The sequence below is a fragment of the Stegodyphus dumicola genome, chromosome 7 (assembly GCF_044657685.1).
Source record: "Stegodyphus dumicola isolate Sdum_Otavi_A_Nest chromosome 7, ASM4465768v1".
In the NCBI taxonomy this organism is placed as follows: domain Eukaryota; kingdom Metazoa; phylum Arthropoda; class Arachnida; order Araneae; family Eresidae; genus Stegodyphus; species Stegodyphus dumicola.
The window spans coordinates 44,546,557-44,568,090 of record NC_140774.1 but is presented as its reverse complement, the minus strand read 5'-3'; the positions used below and the strand labels follow the sequence as shown (position 1 = coordinate 44,568,090).

Genomic DNA, 21,534 nt, shown 5'->3' with positions numbered 1-21,534 from the left:
ACTGAAGAGTCAAGAGCTGTGCTCTGTGTGTTGAGTGGACACAGAGCGAGTTGCAGCGTGGAGAGTCTCGAGAGTATGTGGAGTTCCGAGAACGACCAAGCAGAGTCGGGAGCTGTACTTTGGTGCTTTGCAGTGAAGCTGTCTCCATCATGATAGCCTGATAACCTGAAGGCTGTGTTGCTGATTGTTCCAGCGACTGTTTATAGTAAACGACTTCAACGACTGTAAAAGTGACTTTGGAGCTGTCCTGATTAAATATTGGCCCAATAAAGTGTGTTTCAATACTTCATCAAGTGTCGCCGTTATTCACTCCAAATCTACAAACCCCGTACGCACGTGAAGGAAGAAAATAACGTAACAATATGTTAACTACTAAAAATTTAATAATTTTTTCTTTCAAATTTTTATATTAAATAAAAAATAATAATTGTAGCAAATATCTTAGATTCGATACATATAAATTTAACTTGTGTACATGTTTTGTTGCTTCATTTTAAATAATCAAAGCTTATTACATAAGTCATAAATTAAGAACATTTTATTCTGTTTGTACACAAAGTACCATTCAAGGTAATCAAGAATACACAATTATAGAAAAGTACACAACATTTAAAATGAACTTGCTTTGCTCCAAGCAAAACAATTATTAGAATATACAGAGAAATATTATTTTACTGTGAGCAAATCGACAGATGTACTTACAGCAATTGACAATTAAAAAAAATTGTGTATTTATAAATCACTTATTAAACAAATCACTTTGACATATTATGCAGACATCGCAAATTCTGGAAATGTAATACTTAAAAAAAAAAAAAAAAAAAAAAAAAAAAAGGCAATCAATTCATCAGCTGTGTTCACTTCACAACTTTAAAGCAAACCAGAGAGCTTATAAAAGTATTAACACCCAAAAATGTAAAACAGACATTATAACAGAAATACCTATAAAAATGTAAAATACTAAATATTCTTGCAATATATGAGTTGTCTCAATACAAAGTAGCACACAAAAATAAACAATAACCCGTATTTTAATATACAGTGAATACAATGCTTTGCGGATTACTTTTTAGCTGCGACAATTAACAGGGCAGTATCACATGCCAGCTTTAATTCCTTTACCTTTAAATATGCTGGCTGCTATGGCAGACCAAAACTTTTCAAGTAAGTGCAATAAGATGAATGCCACTAAAGTTGTTTTGAATAATATATTTAATTAGACCAATTAAAAAGAGTGCCTTTAATAATAAATAGCAATACAGAACAACCAAATAGTAGCAGTAAATTTTTCTTTTTTACTAATTTTAATAAGACGAACATAAATTAGGGAATTAAATTTTTTAATCGATCAAGTTTCGAATATTCATTACAACTGTAATTAGTGTTTTATTGTCCCCCCGGGGAAAAAAAAAAAAAAAACATTTAGCTTAAGGATGCAGAAAATAAATAAAAACTTGTTATTAAGTATTTTTATTCTAGCTCAAAATTAATAATTAAGCTATGGTTAACTTCTTAACTATTCATTTATAATTTGAGTATTTAATAACAATTGGCTAGTTTACAGACCTCATTAAGGTTAAAAAATATAATACAATTAACACACACACATATAGATGTAAGAAGTAAATATGCTAATCAAATGACAAACAAAAAGTATAAATAAAAGACTAATGAATGTTTTTTAGTAACAAGTAATGAATTACATGCTTATTTTGCTTTATGGATGAAAAAAATCTAGCAATGATATTTATTGGTCCAATATGCAATTGGGACATCAATATTCTCGAAAATTTTGCCTCATAAACATTTTCTGGCTAAATCTCATTTCTTCAGTTTATGGAAAATAAAATAAATAAAGATGATAGGTTATATAAAGTATGAGATATGATTGACCACTTGAATCTTAAGTTTCAACAAATATATATGTATGTTATGTAAGGCAAATACTGGATATTGTTCAAAATTAAAAACCTTTACGGAAAAAATGTTTTAGACAAATGGTACTCATTATCCGAACTGTTTGATTATTTGGAAAGAAATGATACCAATTTTGTGAAAAAATTATAAAAATATGCCTAAGAAATTAGTAACATATAAAATAAACAAGGAGAAGTGAAACTTTATCCAATAAAGGTATTTTATGTAGTTGCAATAAAACGGCTGGTTATAAGACAAGTACAAAGCATGCAAAATCAGAAATGATAGACACTGGAAAGAAGGACAGATGGTAGCTATGAAAATGTTATAAAAAATATGTACTCGAATATAACTGTAGAATGGGCTGCGTTGATAAATAAGATTAATTACTTGCATATTTTCCAGTTATGCAAATATGCATATAAAAAGAATTTTTATATGATAAATGTGGCTATTTATATAATAATGTGGCTTATATTTTATACTCTAAGATGAAGCATGAAAAACAGAAACAATAAATGCTAAATTTAGCTTTACCTAACTGAGGCTGCTTTATGCATCTTGAGTAGCAAGCTTGACTTAAAGCAAAAAACTGTGCTCATTTTCCACACCATAATACTCATACTGATAAAAAAAACTACTTATAGCAAGGCAATGCCAAGAGATACCATGCTTTCTTCAAGCATAATGCTAGAAATCAGACAACTTAGTAATAATATCTTTACATCTGCTCGTGTGTATTGAACAATATCATACATACCCTACAAGATTATTAACTGTTTATTAGTTAATTATTAGTTTTGCCTTAAGTTTCTTTTTTTGGGGGGGGGGTCACATTTGATAATTTAAAAGAAAATTTTTTATAGCATAAATCAATTCTTTTTAAAGCATATCAACTCTGAATTTTATTCATATGCCAAGGGTTAAAAAAGAAGTCCATGACACATATTATGACAATGGATTAAAGTGATATGCAGACTAAAATGTGTTACTATGCTAGCATACCAATAACATACTGCAGCCAAATTTCAAAATCATCTTGACATTTAAAAAAAAAAAAAAAAAAAAAAAAGTGTTGAAGGCTTTTAGATTTTAAGTTATGCCCAAAGGAGCTTTTTTTTTAATGTTTTGTGTGTTACCTTTATTTATTAAATATCATGTTCTTCGCACTTAAACCATAACATTCAGTTCAACAGCAATATCGTAAAATTATTTTTGAAATGTGCATAGCTTTAGAATTTCCAATACACAGTCTTGCACACTAGAGATACAATCCCCCCCCCCCGGTACAGCGTTGCCATTGCTCACTTTGAAAGCATCGAGTTTGTTAATATAGAAAATTCGTTAAAGTTTTACAAAATATGAAAAAGACAATAAAACAAATTCCAAATTTGGGCTTTCAGATGCCCATATTCGGGTGGAAACAAACGCTACTCAAAATTTGATGGCTCTTGGTACCATTGTTTTGTCATAATGCAAGAAACATACACACATTTATGCAGATTCTTCACTATTTAATTTCCTTAAATATAATACAGGTCTCTAATATTTGGTGGCAACAATTTAAAAATGGTTAAACAAAATGGTAACAATTTAAAAATGGTTTAAAAAAGGGGGGGAGAGAAAAAGAAAATCAACTTTGCAAATATTAGCTGCAGAATGTCATTATGTTAAAAATATTCTCTGAGTTGTTATGCAAAAATTACTGACCAATGTGATTAAACTTACTGTTGGTCATACAATTAACGTAAAAAATACTGTTACAAAGAAATCTGAGGTTAGGTTTACAGTTTTAGCCATTTAAATTGTTAAATACCTTCTTAGCAAAGAAAACACTAGGTATTTTTAATAAATTTACATTCAAATTAATAAAAAATAAAACTGACTCCTTTATAGCTTGGAAAATATAATTTTAAAAACTACACATGACAGAAAAAAGAACAAATATTTTTCATTGCAGTATTAGCATTTCTTTTACATACATGCATGTAGCACTGCCCACATGTATATGTATGAATGTGAGTGCATTTTATATATAAAATTGCTAACAGAATGATTTTGCTTTAAAAATTTTTCAAATCTCTTGTGTAGTATTAAAATGCTTAGAACTTATAAATACTAAATATTAAAATATCAACAGCAGCTCAAAAACCTAATACTGATGTACAATACACTAGCACAGAAAAAACATAGAATTTATATTTTTGTGCCTAAATTCACAGTAAAAAGGGGGCTAAACTGAGAGCATAGACATCACAATACATTTAAAGTACTTTTTATAAATCCAATGACTATATTAGACATTATTAGTAGACAATCAAAACAATTCTGAATGAAAGATAATTAAAAATTCATTTATATTAAATAAATTTTAAATAAGTATTTATTTAACATTTACTCATAATAAGATGAAAAAAAAAATATTTTGCTTAAAATCACTTTTCTACACACAAATTCCCAATTAATTAAAAAATGATAAATCATGAAACAGAATATTTAAAATCAAGGAAATGAATCATGCTGAATAATATGCAACATTAAAAAAGCAAAATATCTTAAATATGTTAATTCAAATTAAAAATAGTAATGTTAGTCCAAGTACAGACGTTTAGGAAAAGATAATGTCAATTCACAATTAAATTAAATTTGAAATGAATAATAAAATTTAATTGAAATTACGGACATAATCCAAAACAGCCCATTTATACCTATTTCTCTCAAAAGGTTGTTCTTACCTTTGAAATAAAAATATAACCAGTCTTTAGAATACAGAATATATTCACAATAATATTCTTTTTAAATGCTATTATTCTTTTAAATTCACTTTGCACTCTATTTATCATATACATTTTACAATACATATATTATGTAAGTTCACTTAGCAACTAAAAAAATCATAACGTTAACTTAAAAAACTTAAAGTTGTGGCTTTTTTATTAATAAGAGTAATACTGATTACAAGAAAGTTTTTACATATAGGTGGATAGTTTTGTAAAGTACAAAACAATTTTATTTATGAAAGTTTGTTAAAACAAATGCTAACAGTAACACATTGCTTAACTGGCAATTCTTTAGTAACTTAAGGCCTTTATTTTAGAATTCCAGGGAATACAAGATAACGATAGTTCTTTAAATATTAATAGAATACGAATGAAAAATAATTTTATTATTATAAAAGTATTTACTTTCCTTTTTAGCTAGGTTTTTAATTATTTATTTTATCAAAATGATGATGTTTTTGAAGATCTAAAACATAATATCATAATGATATCTTCAAAAACACTAGAACACATAAGTCTTGGTACTTTTAGCAAAAAGGTTTTGTAAAAGATAAATGATTAAACATCGAGTTATATACTATAAGAGTTTTAAAAAATTGTTTGAAATTTCAAAATATAAAAATTTTATTGAATATTAATGACAGAAAATAAATTAAAGAAATGCACTTTCCACAAGATTTATATATCCACAGCTAAGGATGGAAAAATGTTTTCAAAACTAATTATTATTATGCTTATTACTTAATCATTAACAGCATTCCACTGCATATTACTAACTTTTTACAGAATGGGCATTTCAAGTGAACAACAGTACAAAATCCTTTCTTCAACAGTAATTTTCCTATTTAAACAGAACAATCACATATGCTGTTTTTATCTTTTCCCCATTTAAAATTTTAAAACAGTGTTAATTTTTATATTTCTCTAATGATTTTTTAACAAGAGTTGCTTTTGTAATTAATAAAGTATACATGTATCAAATCTTTCTCTTGTAAGTTCATAAGAATAAATATTAATTTTAATAAAAGAGTTACTTGCTGTCACAAGTTTCATTAAATAATACACCAAAATATATTAGTTATTAATTAATGTCTCATATTTATACCCTGTACCTAAATTTTGATTCAAGGTATAATGAGGTTTAAACACATTCCGTATGTTCTTATCTGCTGTTCAATGTAAGATACACCTAAAATAAACTACAAGAGTTTTCATAAAATGCATTCTTTGGTATGTCAGTTCAATTTTTGGAAAAGAACGAAATTACTTTTAATTTTGCTTATTAACTGAATTAAACTCTAATGCTTAATAATCTGTACTCAAACCAAATGAAAAACAACCAGAGATTTATAATAGTAAGATGGTTATATTAGCTATGGGTACTTATTTTAACTACTGAATAATACTGATTATATTTAATTCAAGTGAAATTAAGAGATCAATAACATAAATAATGAAATTTAAATAAATGAATGAAAATTTTCCATCTGGATCTAAACAAATAAAAAAATATACAGTTTAATAAGGTACTGTTACAGTTACCTATTCTTATTCATACCATCTATTACATATCATAAATTTTATAATAATTTATTCTGATACTCAATATTTAACAAACAATTTTGCAAAATGCAATTCAATTTTACTTTGAAATCCTAATTTTCAAATGAAAATGTTCAAAATAGGTAGTAGAAAGGCAGCCTGGTTCATATACATCAAATCACTTACACATAAGAAAGAAGAGAAATTTACATCTTTTAATTTATTGCTTTGAATGGTTTATTCGTTATTCACAAAAAATCTACTAAATATAATATATGAAATTCTCTTAGCAACTTAATTTAATTGTTAAGTTATTAACAGAACAGTAAAACTGATTATGTGAATTTTTATTTATATACTTATTATAAAATAGCTATTATTTCTCAAGATTTCACCAAACTATGCACTAGCTTTTCTTTATTGTGAAGCAGAAGCATCTATTTTCCTATTCATTCTTTTTCTAAAGAAAATAAATCCATCATTACTATTGTGCTTGTTGATTCCCTATCCCCAGTTCTAATTACTTTGTATAATATGATACTGTTTAATTTGTTACCATTAAATTTATTTGGAATAGAAAAGTGAAAAAATATCTTTCGCCCATTACAACATTTAAAATAATCCCAAAACCCAGTTAAAAAGAAATATTCTCATTATTTTAAAAACACTTATATGCAACTGTTCAAATATATATTCCTACATATGTTTTCAGTCTGCACACATACTTTATAAATAGACCCATAATTAATGAAAGATTTGCATTTTGAAATTTCAGCAAAATGAATACAGGAAAATAGATCCAAAAGCATATTAACAGTATAAAAACCTGAAGTGTTTCAATTATGATGATGTCAGTTACTAGTTAATGATGGTCATTCCACAGGCTGCCAATTCCTGTTGGATACTTAAAAGGCACTTGAATATGTAACTTATTACTTCATGTAAAAAAAAAATAATAATATATATGCATTATCAATAAATATAATTAATTCTTCAAACCAGTGGAATCATAAAATGCATGAGTACTTTCAGACAGTTATAAAATGAGTACAAACTTCACTGTAATATGGGTATATTATGAAAACATTACGTCATAGAGAGCAAACATGTGATACAACAAACATAGACACAGTTACAGTTTATCTAGAAACTTTGCATTCATCTATACATAAATGTCCATCATCACCATCAAAAACAGATGCCATAACCAGTAATGATTAAAAAGTATGATATAGTTTAAAAATATACAGCAAAGTATTTGGCACAGATTTTAAGAACAATAGCTGCACATGTATTAAAAAAGTATAAAACCACACAACTATCAAATCTGCAGCAACAAGACTCAAGGTAAAATGATGGGCCAGCTCAGCTTAAGTGAGGAAAATATGTTAACCCATTTTTGTTCTGAGAATTTAAACAATACACAGCATTTTCCCTTACTATTAGCCTTACATTTTCAGGGACCATAGAATGATATACTTTTCAAGTACAAATTAAGATGAAAAGCAAATTTGAACTTATCCTAGATCTCCAACAGCCATGCTATTAATATCAATTTCTTAATACAATCATGCTCTACTTATTCAATGATTCACTATCAGCAATTTCAGTTTTTCAGAATTTGCTGTAAATCAGGTTTATTAATTAACAACTATATGTTTCAAAACACATGTCAAGTATGAAGGGGCTGCAACATGACAACTACAGCATACTTTACTACCTTCCTCTGGCAGTACAAATAAACATGTGATTTAGGCTATGTTTCATTGCTTATGTAGTGCTTCAGTGCAAAAGATTACATTTATTACACCCTAGAATAATAAAACTAGAATAGTCTTGCTGCAAATAATTTATAACTTTACTGTACTTAAGTGCAGCACTACTATAATAATAATTAATACCCTTTAACCAATTTTAAAGAAGTAAGAATTATTATATCACTTACTTTCAAAATTTATAACAGTTAGATATCAGAGAATGCATAATTCTTCAATATATACATTTTTAAAAATTATACTTATTAGTAATTTATAATCTACTATTAAAACTATGCATAGCACCAGTGATGGAAGCATCAAATATTCTTTTTCAAATTAGACTAACAGTTGATACATATTTCTTATTTACTTCACACTTTTCATAAATTATAGGAAGGATATTTAGAATGTTAATATTTGTGTAACAAAAACTTCAGAATGGCTGAAAATTATTGTTACAACTGGTGTTTTTATAACCTGAAAAAACATTACAGATAGGTAAAAATTTTAATAAGCAAGGCTTAATTAGAACTTTTCAGAACATTAATCACAATAACAGTAACCTTAATTACATTAAATAAAAGATGCCAAATTCAGATTAATGCTAAGGGGGGCTTTTACAATTATTATGAGCAACCTGAATATATATTAAGTCTTAAGCCAAGCACATACAAAATCTGAAAACTTAGCCTCACACATATTTCTACAAGTATCATCTACCAAAATCTTTCTTTGGTACATTAACTGATTAAAAAAAAATTCTTTGGTATATGTATATGGCTTATAAAAACAATCAAACTAAGCTCAGCTTATCTTATTCATTTACAAATATAATAATACTCAGTATATAAAAGAAAGTGAAATGCAGAATCAGTAATATTAAGATACAGAGAGTTGAGGTGACCCATCTTATATAGTAATGTGCAAAAGCTAATGGCTGGAATGTGCAGATAATGAAATATAATACTATAGTCATTAAATGAGAGAACAGAACTTTCAAATTGAAAATGTGACACATAAAAAGATTAAATTAAAATTGATGACATTATGAATTAGGAAAGGACAGATAAATCTGATGACCAGTATTTCATATATGTAGTCAATGGTCAACAAAATAATAGGAAAAACTGCACTAAAATCAACCTCATTCAGTATTAAAATTTTATAATTATTAATTGAAATAGCAGCGTTTAAATGTATAATTATTTTTAGTGATAAATATACCAAGATGACAATTATATTTATGAAAATCAGATGAGCTGGACGATAACCAAATAAGAGCTGCCAATGCTTTTATTTATTGAATCTTTTAGCATCTAATTAAACAACTCAATTTAATTCAAGAATTAAAAATAACACTTATTCAAAGCAATGATAAATACTGTTTCTGACCATCTCTCTTAGTAAAGGAATTAGCAAAGGCTATATCCCATGCAGACAACCTCAAATCCTAAATCAGATATGGATGCTTAAATGGATGTGGAATAGAGGTACAAAAAATTATATTATCTATAAATCTCTTAAGAAATTAGTGTTACACAAAGAAGAATGAGACTTTCAGATTCTATCTCCTAAAGAAATCTAGATAAAAAATTTGAGATAGAGTTGATTAAAACAGTACTATCATCACTTGTGTTCAAAGATCAGTATCAGGCAAGCCTAAAGTGACTAGATATTTTCAAAACCCAGCTGGAACAAACCAATTTGGCAATTGGGGGGGGGAGAAAAAAAACTTGCTTAGAGGCAAATACTCAGCGACTAAATTAAAAAAAGGCACATTTCAAACAATTAAAAAATGTTTAATTGGGATTTTTCAACTGTATATAGGCAGTTGAAAAATCAATCAGTTATTATAACAAAATCACTCTAAGACTTCAGGATTTCAAATGATTTTGATTTTGTATACATATGGCTATTGAGATCATTAATCAGGATGTTCCTTATTGATCATTACTGAGAATTGATATTTATATTTTAAATAATGCCATCTACTCCTAGAACTGGTAAATGTACTGCTGGATGTAGTTCCCATGAGAGATTTTACTGTATTTATTATCAAAATACACATTCTGTTGCTACATTTATACTCAATGAGCAAAATTCAGTTATTAAAACTCAAAAGATATGCAAATTTTAAAAATGGGAAATAATCTTGATTTACTTTGCTCAGTTTCAGTTACGTATGTGGCTGACTATTCAATTGTATAATTACTGCACAGATATCTAAATATAATATTTCATTGGTTAATTTGTTATCAGTTAAACTTCTTTCATGAAATTTTCTTCTTACAAATGCTAATCTTTTCTTCATGCTTTTTCAATCTGCAAAATGTTTCAAAGGTGACAGCATTTAAATTCTGCACACAATTTAAAATTCATTGTTTAATTTTTCAAGAAAAATACACATCTGAATTTGAGATGCAAATAATTTTTCACAAATCCTACCTTTTGTGAACCTTGCAAGTTTACTAAAATATATATCTCAAATGCATGATTACTGAATCCCCATAAAAATTTCCATGATTGGTTATGGAGAAGCATTAATAAAATTCATGTCAATTATTTATCAAACCTAGGCAAGAAACTGTACTAAACTGGGGACACCTGGTCACTTTAGGCATACTACTACTCACTGTTCATGAAACTGTCTATGTTATTTCAATGACAGAAATACAGGAACTTTGACAATTAGATGGCTATACAGCACATAAACACTAAATCAGGTAAAAAAGAAGTGTTAAATCTGAGTGAAGCAGAATGCATTTTCACATATTTTTACACAAAAATCTAGCAATATATGAATGCAGTACAAAATATAAATAAAACTCTCAAAACAGTTCAGAATACAAATTTTTCAAAACTCGAAACAAAGTTTTTGACTACTTGAATCAACAACATACAGTTTTGAATCAAATAAACACTTTTTACAAATGTGCATGCATCAACATTAGCATAAATACAAGTATAAAATAGAAGTATTTCAATCTAACCATCTCGATTTCATACGTACCTGAAATATCTGTACACTAAACAGGAAATGTAAAAGAACTAAAAAAAATCTTTTTCTCACCCACACTATCTAGTGATAATTCTTTGGCTTTTCATAATATTACATATCATAAATTACAGCAACTTCACAAAAGATAAATCACATATCAACAAGATAAATATAATCTATAATCTACTTAATTTATATGTATGTGTAAATATTATATAAATTGACGAAAAAGCATTTGTAACATACTTTTCTGATATGTTAAGTTTGTGACATAATTTGTAACGTAGTTTTCCATTTTGTACATAAAACATTTCAGTTATTCTTATTAAAAATACATAAGCATTTAAGAAAAAATTTACTGATATTATTATGTTAAATAAAAACATTTGAAATTACATTCCTGCAAAATATGAAATATTTCTTAATTATATTAAGATATTGTTTCAATAAAACTCTATATAACATGGAATTTATTATACATCTGCTTGCAAATGAAAAATCCAACTATATACGTTGCCTGCAAGAGTTTTGCTAAATTTTAAAAACTAACCCATGGATGTTTAAAACATAAAAGATTTTACACTATGCATGTTTTGTCATATATAGAGCATCAAAAGTAGATTTAACAAAGATACTACATTTTTTCTCATTTATCATTTTATCTAAATTTAATGCGCATTAATAGAAAACATTCATTTAAAATTCAAGTACTTCTGGCAGCATATTTGTCATGTTTGCACATATATATATAAAAGAAAGACATCCTTGGGTGTGATTACCCACATGAAGGAGAAAAGTCAATGCAGCAGATTATCATAAAATAAAAAGGAGCCAATGAAATGCATATCAAAAAGTCCTTAAAAGCCAAGTAAAAAGGGCTTCATTCTACCATCATCTGAACAGTGATATGAGAAATCATGAAAGCATACCAATCAACAATGTCACAAGATGGGATCACAGCATGAAATTTCGAATAAAACTCTTTGAGTTTCTCATAAAAATACAGCAAACTGAATAGTGTTACTTTATAAAATAGCAGCACATTTAAGGTTTATAACCAAATCAACAAATTATATTTAACCTGCATTACACCTGAATATTTTATAAAGTATGTTTATTTACATGATTCATGTAATTCACAATAAAATAAAACTCTCAAATTTGAATTATAATATATACATAAACTCTAGGAGATCAAAATTCATCAATACATAATGGACAAAACTTCATAAAATTAAAATCTCAAAGACTTAGAGAAGGGTGATTTCATAATACAAATAAATGATATGATAAACAATATTCTGAACAATCATGTGTAATACTAAAAGAAACATTTTTTTGGATAACACATATTATGATCTCCTTAACAATAAATCTTAAAAGCAATGTGCAATTCTTCAATGATTCCCCTTCAGGAATAAAGTAAAACAATTCACCGAATAAAAAAGACATTTCTTTAAAAATTTGGCAGTGGATAATGTTTTTATCTGAGATCACAAAATTCTATATTTCTGAAACTTATTTTCGAAAAAAGGAAAGAGGAATCTTTTGAGATAATGCATGCTGAATGATTTCTGACACATTTTAAAGACTTTGGCAAATATCTTTCAACAACAACAGCAGAGGTATTTACAAGTGACATATAAAGGAAGCAAATGAAAAACATTTGGTCATATTCGGGGCTTATAAGTGAGCGTCACATGAAAAGTCTGTACATCTAGTTCTGTACAATCTTGTTCAGTTATACCAACTGGATTGGATAGTCTGTTAATGACTTTGGCTCGTGTCGGACTGGAACCAGACACAGTTGGTGGTTCAGTTGGTGCTGATCCTCCAAGTGAGACCACTTTGGTTGTACCAGAATCTCTCTTATTCTTACTGGAAGTTGCAATGCCTGATGTTGACACACAAGAGGCAGTTGTGCCATTTTCCTTATCCCGTTTACTTTTACTGGATGAACGGCGAACCAATCGTTTTTCTTTTCCTGAAGATCGCCGAACAAGCTGCTTATCACTACCAACTGAATTCAGAAGGGAATTGGAAGATATAGAAGAAGCATTAGATCCACGTTTGGAATCTGATGTTTTCATTTGCTACAAAAAGAATTTCATGTGCTAAGTTCATCATATTATTTAAAACAGTAATGCAGTTACAAAGGTCGAACAATCCTATTTATTGGAAATTACTCTACACATTTTTAAAAACAGTAATAATTTACATTTTTTCACACAACAAATGCATAATAAAGCAATACAATGCCTACTTCAATGCTTTACAATAAGAATTACACTTTTGAAAATATTAAAAAAAATTGTTTTGGTTCATGCAAGTGAAGGAGAACCTTATTATACTTATCTTAATTTTTCTTTTTTCAGTATATAAAAACTAACAGAAGATTGATTTTAGGTAATATAATCTTGCAATGAGCGCCAACGTTACCTGGATTCCAGCTGACCTTGCAACTCAAGAACTATCTGCTGACAGGTGATTCAGTACCTGAACCCAGTGAAAGAAGGTAATCAGCCTTGATAACCTTCTTACTTGAAAAGAAAATTTGTGGAGTTTGATCTCAATAGAGCGATCTGATAAAAATCTGAGAGACTGCAATTTTTACTACTCCATCTTGTTTGTGACGAGATGTATTGGAGCCCAACGCAAGAATGATGAAGTTATATCCCCTAAAAGCTTCACAATTCTATTTTAATTGTATGCTCTAAAACTTAAGCCTCAAATCTCAAATACATAAACAACAAGTTCCCTCTCCCCCTCAAATAAACAAATAACAAACTTAGAACAATTGCCATTTATTCATAAACCTCACAGTTTCACTTCAACTGATTTTACTGCGATTTCACTCTTTACTTTCTGAATAATTTAGTTAAGTAAGTATTCATTTCTGGTTTTAAATTCTTGCACTTTTTAATACTTTTATGATCATTATGTATTCATAAGATTTTTAGATAAAAAAAGGAAACATCAAATGGGAATGAAAAAAAATTAAGTGGGTATAAGAAGAAGTAAAATGAAATTTTTATTATCTATTCTCTTGAACATTGCATTACAGTGGAAACTCGAGATACAAGCACCTCTATATAGTAGAAATTAGAGATGCGAGGACAGTATGAGTGAAAAATTCATCTCTAAATACGAACACTAACTCAAGTAATGAGCAGTGAACCAGGCTGCGATATGCGTGGCATGTTTCCCGTTCTGGCTCAACTCAGGGAATTCCCACATCAGATCACTCAGTGTTCTTTGATCTATGTGTTTATGCTCTTGTGAGTTGTTTTTTACACTTAATGTAAAAATAATTTCACTATGCTTCCCAAGAAGATTGTTGCCTCAGATAGTGCTGCAAGAACAAGATGGAAGCCTTGGCTGTTGAAATTAAGAAAGAAATCATAGATAAAATATAAGTGTAATGTAAGAGGGACAGAATCGGCAAAGATTTACAGCCATTCAACATCGACAATAGTACTATTCTGAAGAAGGAAGAAATTAAGAACTTTGATGTGGCCAAAGGAATTACATTACTTCCAAGAACTGTCCCAAACTCCTAAAAGATGTTGAGAAGCTGTTGTTGGTGTGTATTAACGAGAATCAGTTAAAAGGCGATTTGGTGTCGGAAGCTATCATTTGCGCTAAGGCTAAGAATCTGCAATTGGATCTTCTCCAAAAAACACAAGGTACGTCGACTGAAGATGAGATGGCATTTAAGCCAAGCCATGGATGTTTTGAAAAATTTAAAAAAGGAACCAAAGTTCACAGCATTGTGCAACATGGGGAGGCTACGATCTCTGATACAGCTGCTGCTGATAAATTTCAGCTCGAGTTCCTATGATTTATTGTTAGTAGGGGTTTCTTTCCCAGCAAGTATTTAATTGTGATGAAACGGGTCTTTTTTGGAAGAAAAATGCGTAAGAGGAACAACATCACACAAGAGAAATCTTAACCTGTCCAAAAGCCAATGAAAGATAAGCTTACCCTCTTGTTTTGCACCAACTTGTGAAGAAAGTAAAATTAAGCCATTGCTTGGCTACCACTCAGAAAATCCATAAGTTTTCAAGAGGGCGAAGGCACACAAAAACCAACTGAATGTGATGTGGGCGGGCCAATGGCAAAGCCTGAGTAACTCGGCAATTTTTTATCGAGTGGGTAAATGAAGTTGGTCCTTCAGTGAAGAAATACCTTCACGAAAATAAATTGCCCCACAAGGCTTTGCTCGTCCTTGATAATGTTCCCACACATCCTCCAGGGCTTGAAGATGATTTGCTGGAGGAATTTCAGTTCATAAAAGTCAAGTCTCTTCCTCCTAACATCACTTCACTTCTTCAGCCTATTGACCAGCAAGTTATTTCCAACTTTAAGAAGCTGTATACAAAGGCCTTGCTCCAAAGGTGTTTTGAAGAGACCAAAAATACAAGCCTTACCCTCAAAGAATTTTGGAAGTATCACTTCAATATCCTAAATTGCTCACACCTCATTGATAAGGGTTGGGAAGAAGTCTCAGTGAGGAGACCGAATTCATCGTGGAAAAAACTACGGCCTCAGAGTATTCCTCACTTAGATTTCAATCCTCAACCTGTGGATAACACAGTGCAGCTAGTCGAAGAAATTGTATCTCTGGGGAAAAGTATGGGTCTGGATGTGGATGGTGTTGATCTGAATAAGTTAGTGGAAGAGCAATAGTGAAGAACATATAATGGATGAATATAGACTTCACAAGAGCAGCAGCATGAGGTGGTAGAAGAGCTTTCGTTAGGAGAGGAGTGAACAGGAAATAAGGCCCTCTCTTCCAGTAAGATTACAGAAATACTGTCAAAGTGGAAAGAAGTGAAAACTTTCTTTGGAGAAAATCACCCTAATAAAGCACTGTGTGGATACACCATGAACTTGTGTAATGAAAATGTAGTGTCACATTTTTAGAGGCATCTTAAAAAGCACACAGAAGCAAGTGTTGTTAAATAAGTTTTTGATACAACAACCTGCATCTAAAAGAAATTTAAGTGATTATGACTAAGAGCCTGTTGGCAGTGGGGTAGAATTCCCAAGATAAGAGTCCCTTCCTGAATCAGAGGGTGACTCTGCTTCCCACAGTAACACGTTTCGTCTTCCCCACACCACTATCACCAGTCAGGATTCTTCATAAAGGTAAACTATGGTTATATTATTTACCAGTGCTATTTATTAAAAAAAATGATTTTTATGTTCATATTTGGAGGGGGGGTAGAACGGATTAACTGGGTTTCCATTATTTTCAATGGGGAAGTTTGTTTCTAGATACGAGAAATTCACCATTTGAGCTGGAACAAATTAAACTCATATCTCAAAGTTCCACTGTAAAAAGTTTCTGAAGAAGTCCAGTATCTGGAAAAATCTAAATTCCAAACTTTTCCCCCCAAAGTCACCAACAATCTTTCCCTCTCCTTTTTAGGATTTTTTTTTTTTTTTTGCTTTACGCATGTGCAGTTGATTTTTCCTCCATAATAAAGCATGCGGAGAGTCATGATTCTTATTTCACTTCAGCACTAAATAAAATACCTCACTACTGAAGAAACAATCATTTTAGCATGAATTTACGTGATCAATAATTTGACTCCTTAGCTGTGTATCTGTGTGGCATGCATCTCAAACCGAAACATTCTACATAGAAACATTGTTGATTTTATACCAACTAATATTTTTACATCCTTGATATCAACTTAGCGAATCATTATTTATTATATTTTGCTTTCATCACTGCATGCTTATCACCACATGACAACCTGAGTAATGACTCATGCTGCGATGACTAAACATTTTTTAAAAAATTATATTGGTATAACAAAGAGTATGGTAACCTTCTATGTTAACATTACGCTTGGCATGATAACAGATTTAACTTAAAAGTGCTTAAAACTGTTTACGAGGAAACATTTCTTTCCCTACGTTAAAAATATATTTTGTTAATGATACTCATAGGATAAAAGATTACAATTAGTGCTATTTGAATTATGAATAACTGATTGTTATTCACAAAAACACACAACATGGCACAGAGCTTGTATAGCCACACCAGATGGCAGGATTTAGAGAGCAAAGTTTTTAGAATTTAGAGAAGCACCGAGCAGAAGACAAAATTTTTGGAATTTAGAGAAGCACTGAGCATAAAACATTCAGGATGACAAAAGAAACTTTAAGGGAAGCAATGGGATCCAAAAATTAGGGACGGCAAAATTTTAGGACTTAGGGAGACACTTGACAGCAGAATTTAGGACCTGCAGAAACTGCATCACACAGTAAGATACCTAACGCCGGCCCTCGATAAGCCTTAAGTATATGTGGGAATTTATTTATTGAGGACTCGGGTACGCCTTGAGCATGTACAAAAAATAGACATAAGTATGATAAATAACTAAAATAATACAATTCAGGTTTAATAGTCTCAGTGTGTGACAAAAGCAAGACAAAATTTAGTGGAACAACGTGTCTTTCGTTCCCAGTCTCACGATAGCTAATACACTCAGCTGATACTGAAACTGCTGAACTGTTTGCAGATGAATTTATTAACTCACTAATAGTGAAAAGTTATCTCCAGAACAAATTTACAATGCTGATGAAACTGGTCTTTTCTGGCAATATGTACAGTAAAATACCTTGGCAACCTCTACAGAAAAGTCTCCAACTGGTGTCAAAGATTCCAAAGCGAGACTAACAATTTTGGCATGCGAAAACGTTGCAAGGTACATGAACACACAAGTGTAAACTTTTCATAATTGGAAATAATAATACACGACCTCAAGCATTTAAAGAAGTAAAGATTATCCTGTTATACGAGGGCCATCCAGGAAGTAGATTACGTTTCCGTCTGTGTCCGCTAGGGGCGGGGCTAGCGCGGCCATCTTGGGGTCAGAGCGTTGCGCAGCTCAGTCTGCATCTAGCCGTGCTAGTGAGAGGTTCGTGCTGTGCTCCGTTCAGATACTGTGACAGTTTGAAATGTCTGCGTTAATTGAAAATCCCGCGAGCTGCGAGGTGCGCTCAGTAATAAGGTTTCTGACTGCAAAAAACTGTAAACCGATAGAAATCTATCGGCAGCTTCGTGAAGTGTATGGGGACAACATTATCACTGAAGGTGGAGTGCGTCAGTGGGTCATAAGATTTCAAAATGGCCGAACCAATGTTCACGACGAAGATCGAAGTGGGAGACCCAGCATAGTGACCGCCGAACTTCTCGAAAAAGTCGATGCTAAAGTCCGTGAAAATCGAAATTTCGCAATAACGGAACTTTCTTTGAGTTTTCCACAAATTTCGCGAAGTTTGTTGCACGAAATCATCAGCGAAAAGCTTGGTTACCACAAGTTTTGTGCAAGATGGATTCCAAAAATCTTGACAGAGGACCACAAAAATCAGCGAATGGCTGCAGCGTTGAACTTTTTGGACGCTTACCATAAGGATGGTGACTCTTTACTCGATCGCATCGTTACTGGTGACAAAACATGGGTGAAACATGTGAACTGTGAAACGAAATTGCAATCAATGCAGTGGGGGCACACAAGTTCTCCCCAAAAACCCAAGAAATGCATGCAAACAATGTCGGCAAGGAAGATGATGGCGACTGTTTTTTGGGACAGAAAAGGTGTAATTTTGGTGGACTTCCTGGAAAGAGGCACTACAATAAACTCTCAAAGGTATTGCCAAACTCTCCAAAAACTCAGAAGAGCAATTCAAAACAAGCGCAGAGGAATGTTGAGCTCTAAGATCTTGTTGATTCACGACAACGCCCGGCCCCACACGGCAAATGTCACTCGTAAAGTTCTTGAATCTTTTAAGTGGGAGTTGTTTCCTCATCCGCCGTACAGTCCCGACCTGGCACCGAGCGACTTCCACCTATTCCCAGCAATGAAGAAGTGGCTGGCTATGCAGCGTTTTGATGACCACGCACAGCTGCAAGAAGAGGTAACGAAGTGGTTGAAGGCGCAGGCGGCCGAATTTTTCGACGAAGGAATTTCCAAGCTCGTACATCGCTACGATAAATGCCTTAATTTGTATGGTGACTATGTAGAAAAGTAGTATTTGAGTGTGGCTTTCATCTGTATATAATAAAATTTGTTTCCTATACTTTGTTTATTTTTTTATTCCAAAACGTAATCTACTTTCTGGATAGCCCTCGTATATCTTGCAAGTAAAACAGCATGAATGACACAAGCGTTGATGAACAATTGGTTTGAAAATCATTTCATACCCAAGGCTCGTCAACATTTGAATTCGGTTGGCTTAACTGATGATGCAAATACTGACCTGATTGTAGTCAACTGTACAGCTCCTACTTCACTTAAAGTTTCAGTGAATGCTAATGCATCCATATTATTCTTTTCGCCGAATTGTACATCCATCATTCAGCCTATAGATATCGGAGCATCGAAAGATCAAGGGAGGATGCGTCTCCAGATACTTTAAAAAATGCTTGACATACCTTATGGTCAGCTATCATAATTCATTGTGAGGATGATGAAAATGATTGTTGTAAATTTGAAGGTTTTAGGATATCACAGACCAAAGGTGAAATTTTCCAATTAATAGATTTTTGGAAAAAAATGTAATGAAGCGGTAATAAATGAAGATTATATAATAGAAGTTTTTCATTGCGATGACAATACCTCAATCATCAATCAATTAACAAATGCCGCTATCTGTACTTTGGTTCTAGATCCCAAAAATACCACTACTGGCAATGAAGAGAGTGATAGAGAGGTTATTGAAAATGAAAATATTTCGATTTACAAGTTAGTTGGTATTCTCGACACAGCAATTATAGGACATGAACAATGGAACTTTGCAAGTGAACAAGAAAATATATCTGTCTATAGAATTAAAGAGACAGTTTTAGCATAAAAAATGAAGCAACGTAACAACTTACATTGAAAGAAATGTTTAATAAAGTAAACAAATAAATATTAAGCTTTTCTCATAAATTTTGATACCCTTTAGATCAGAAATGCTTCATTATTTCTTATTTTTAATTTTATAATTTCTACATGCCACCTTACTAGATTTAAACTGATGATCTAATATCTAGAAAAATCCAAAACTCCCTACGAGTCCAAACCTGAGACTTAATACCAGGGCTGTGGAGTCGGATAGATTTTTGGGTAAAAGGAGGAGTTGCTAAAAAAACACGTTGGCTCCGACTTGAGTTTTTGTTGAACAGTTTGAATTTGAAATGAAATTAAAGTGAATTGAAAAAAAAAAATTAATGACAAACTGAATTAATATTTTTATTTATGAACTATATACATTAATAAATAGTTATTTTCTATTTTATTGACATATTAATAAATAAATATAAGGGAGGAGAATGGATGTGATATTTGCCATTATTGATTAAACTTCTTCAATTAGTTACAATTTAGGTAAGCAGCAATAGCAGCAAGAACTCCCAAAAATTGATGCCATTCTTAGGAAGCCAGCAGTAAAAGCAGCAATGCAATGGAGAAGTACATATTTGATGATATAGTTATTTTTAGAACTAAGAACTTTTTCAGAAGATGTAAATAACCTTAATATTTCACAAACAGAAAGACTGTGGAATGATCTTGCAGAACTGGAAACCCTTCTTTCAATGCCATATGTAGCCACAAAAAAGCTACAATCTGAAGAATTAGCAAGAGGAAGAACTGGAAGAATGTGACATTTGTTCTTTCTGAAATGGAGGGTTTATTGCAGAAGGAATCATTTCTTCAATGAAGAAAAGAGAAACTAGTTCGCTAGATAATAAGATCGTGCTGGGTTCAATATATGTAGATCCAAAACGCCGAATTTTGTTGGATGATAAACAAATTAAAAAGGCAAAGAAAGCCATCTATGAACTTTCATTAAGAATGAAATTATTCTTAGAACGACTGGAGTATTCAAATCAGGACAGTCAAACTGCAGATATTGCAACTGAGTCTCTACTATCCTCTTCCACTGAAAAATTAGATTTCGTATTTGGATAATATTGAAAAGGCTAAGGCAAAGCGAATGAAAATAAATATCCAAGAGCCTTTAGATATGAAAATGAAAAAGTACAAACAAGATTTATACACGGCCTTTGAAGAAATAGATAAATATGATTGTTCTTGCAAGACACCTTTTTTAGAACTTAAAAAAAAAAAAAAAAAAAAATCTATTCTGAAAAGTTAAAGGAAGTAGCCCTAACAGTAACAGCTCTTCTTCCTACTCAAGTCAGTGTGGAAAGACTTCTCAGTTCTGAAGTTTATCAAATTGGATCTATGGTCCTCTAACAAAGAAGATCTTGCCAAAATTTTACTGTTTCTTAGAAATTACTAATGTCAGTTTTTCCATTTCATAATAAATGCTAACTAATATAAAAAATTTGCTATGCATCAATTTTTTTCTGTAGCATCTATTACTTCTTTTATATTAAAAAAATAAGCTGTACCCCTGTGTATATGTTTACATATATATGAAGGAGTCGGAGTCATTAATATTCTAGGAGCCGGAGTTGGTCATTTTCCCTACCGACTCCACAGCCCTGGTTAATACTATACAAATAATTACT

The 21,534-nt window shown here is 30.9% G+C and overlaps 1 protein-coding gene across 7 annotated transcripts in view; it reads right to left on the bottom strand.

Annotated features, from left to right (window-relative positions):
* Positions 1–508: 508 nt before the first annotated feature.
* The window catches only part of RhoGAP71E (Rho GTPase activating protein at 71E), a 164,546-nt gene continuing 143,520 nt past the window's right edge, over positions 509–21,534 (bottom strand). For all 7 annotated transcript variants that reach the window (XM_085820141.1, XM_085820147.1, XM_085820146.1 and 4 more), the window contains one exon: positions 509–13,087. In XM_085820141.1, coding sequence (XP_085676267.1) covers positions 12,665–13,087 — 423 coding nt within the window. In that variant the 3' untranslated portion in view covers positions 509–12,664. The remainder of the gene's footprint in view (positions 13,088–21,534) is intronic.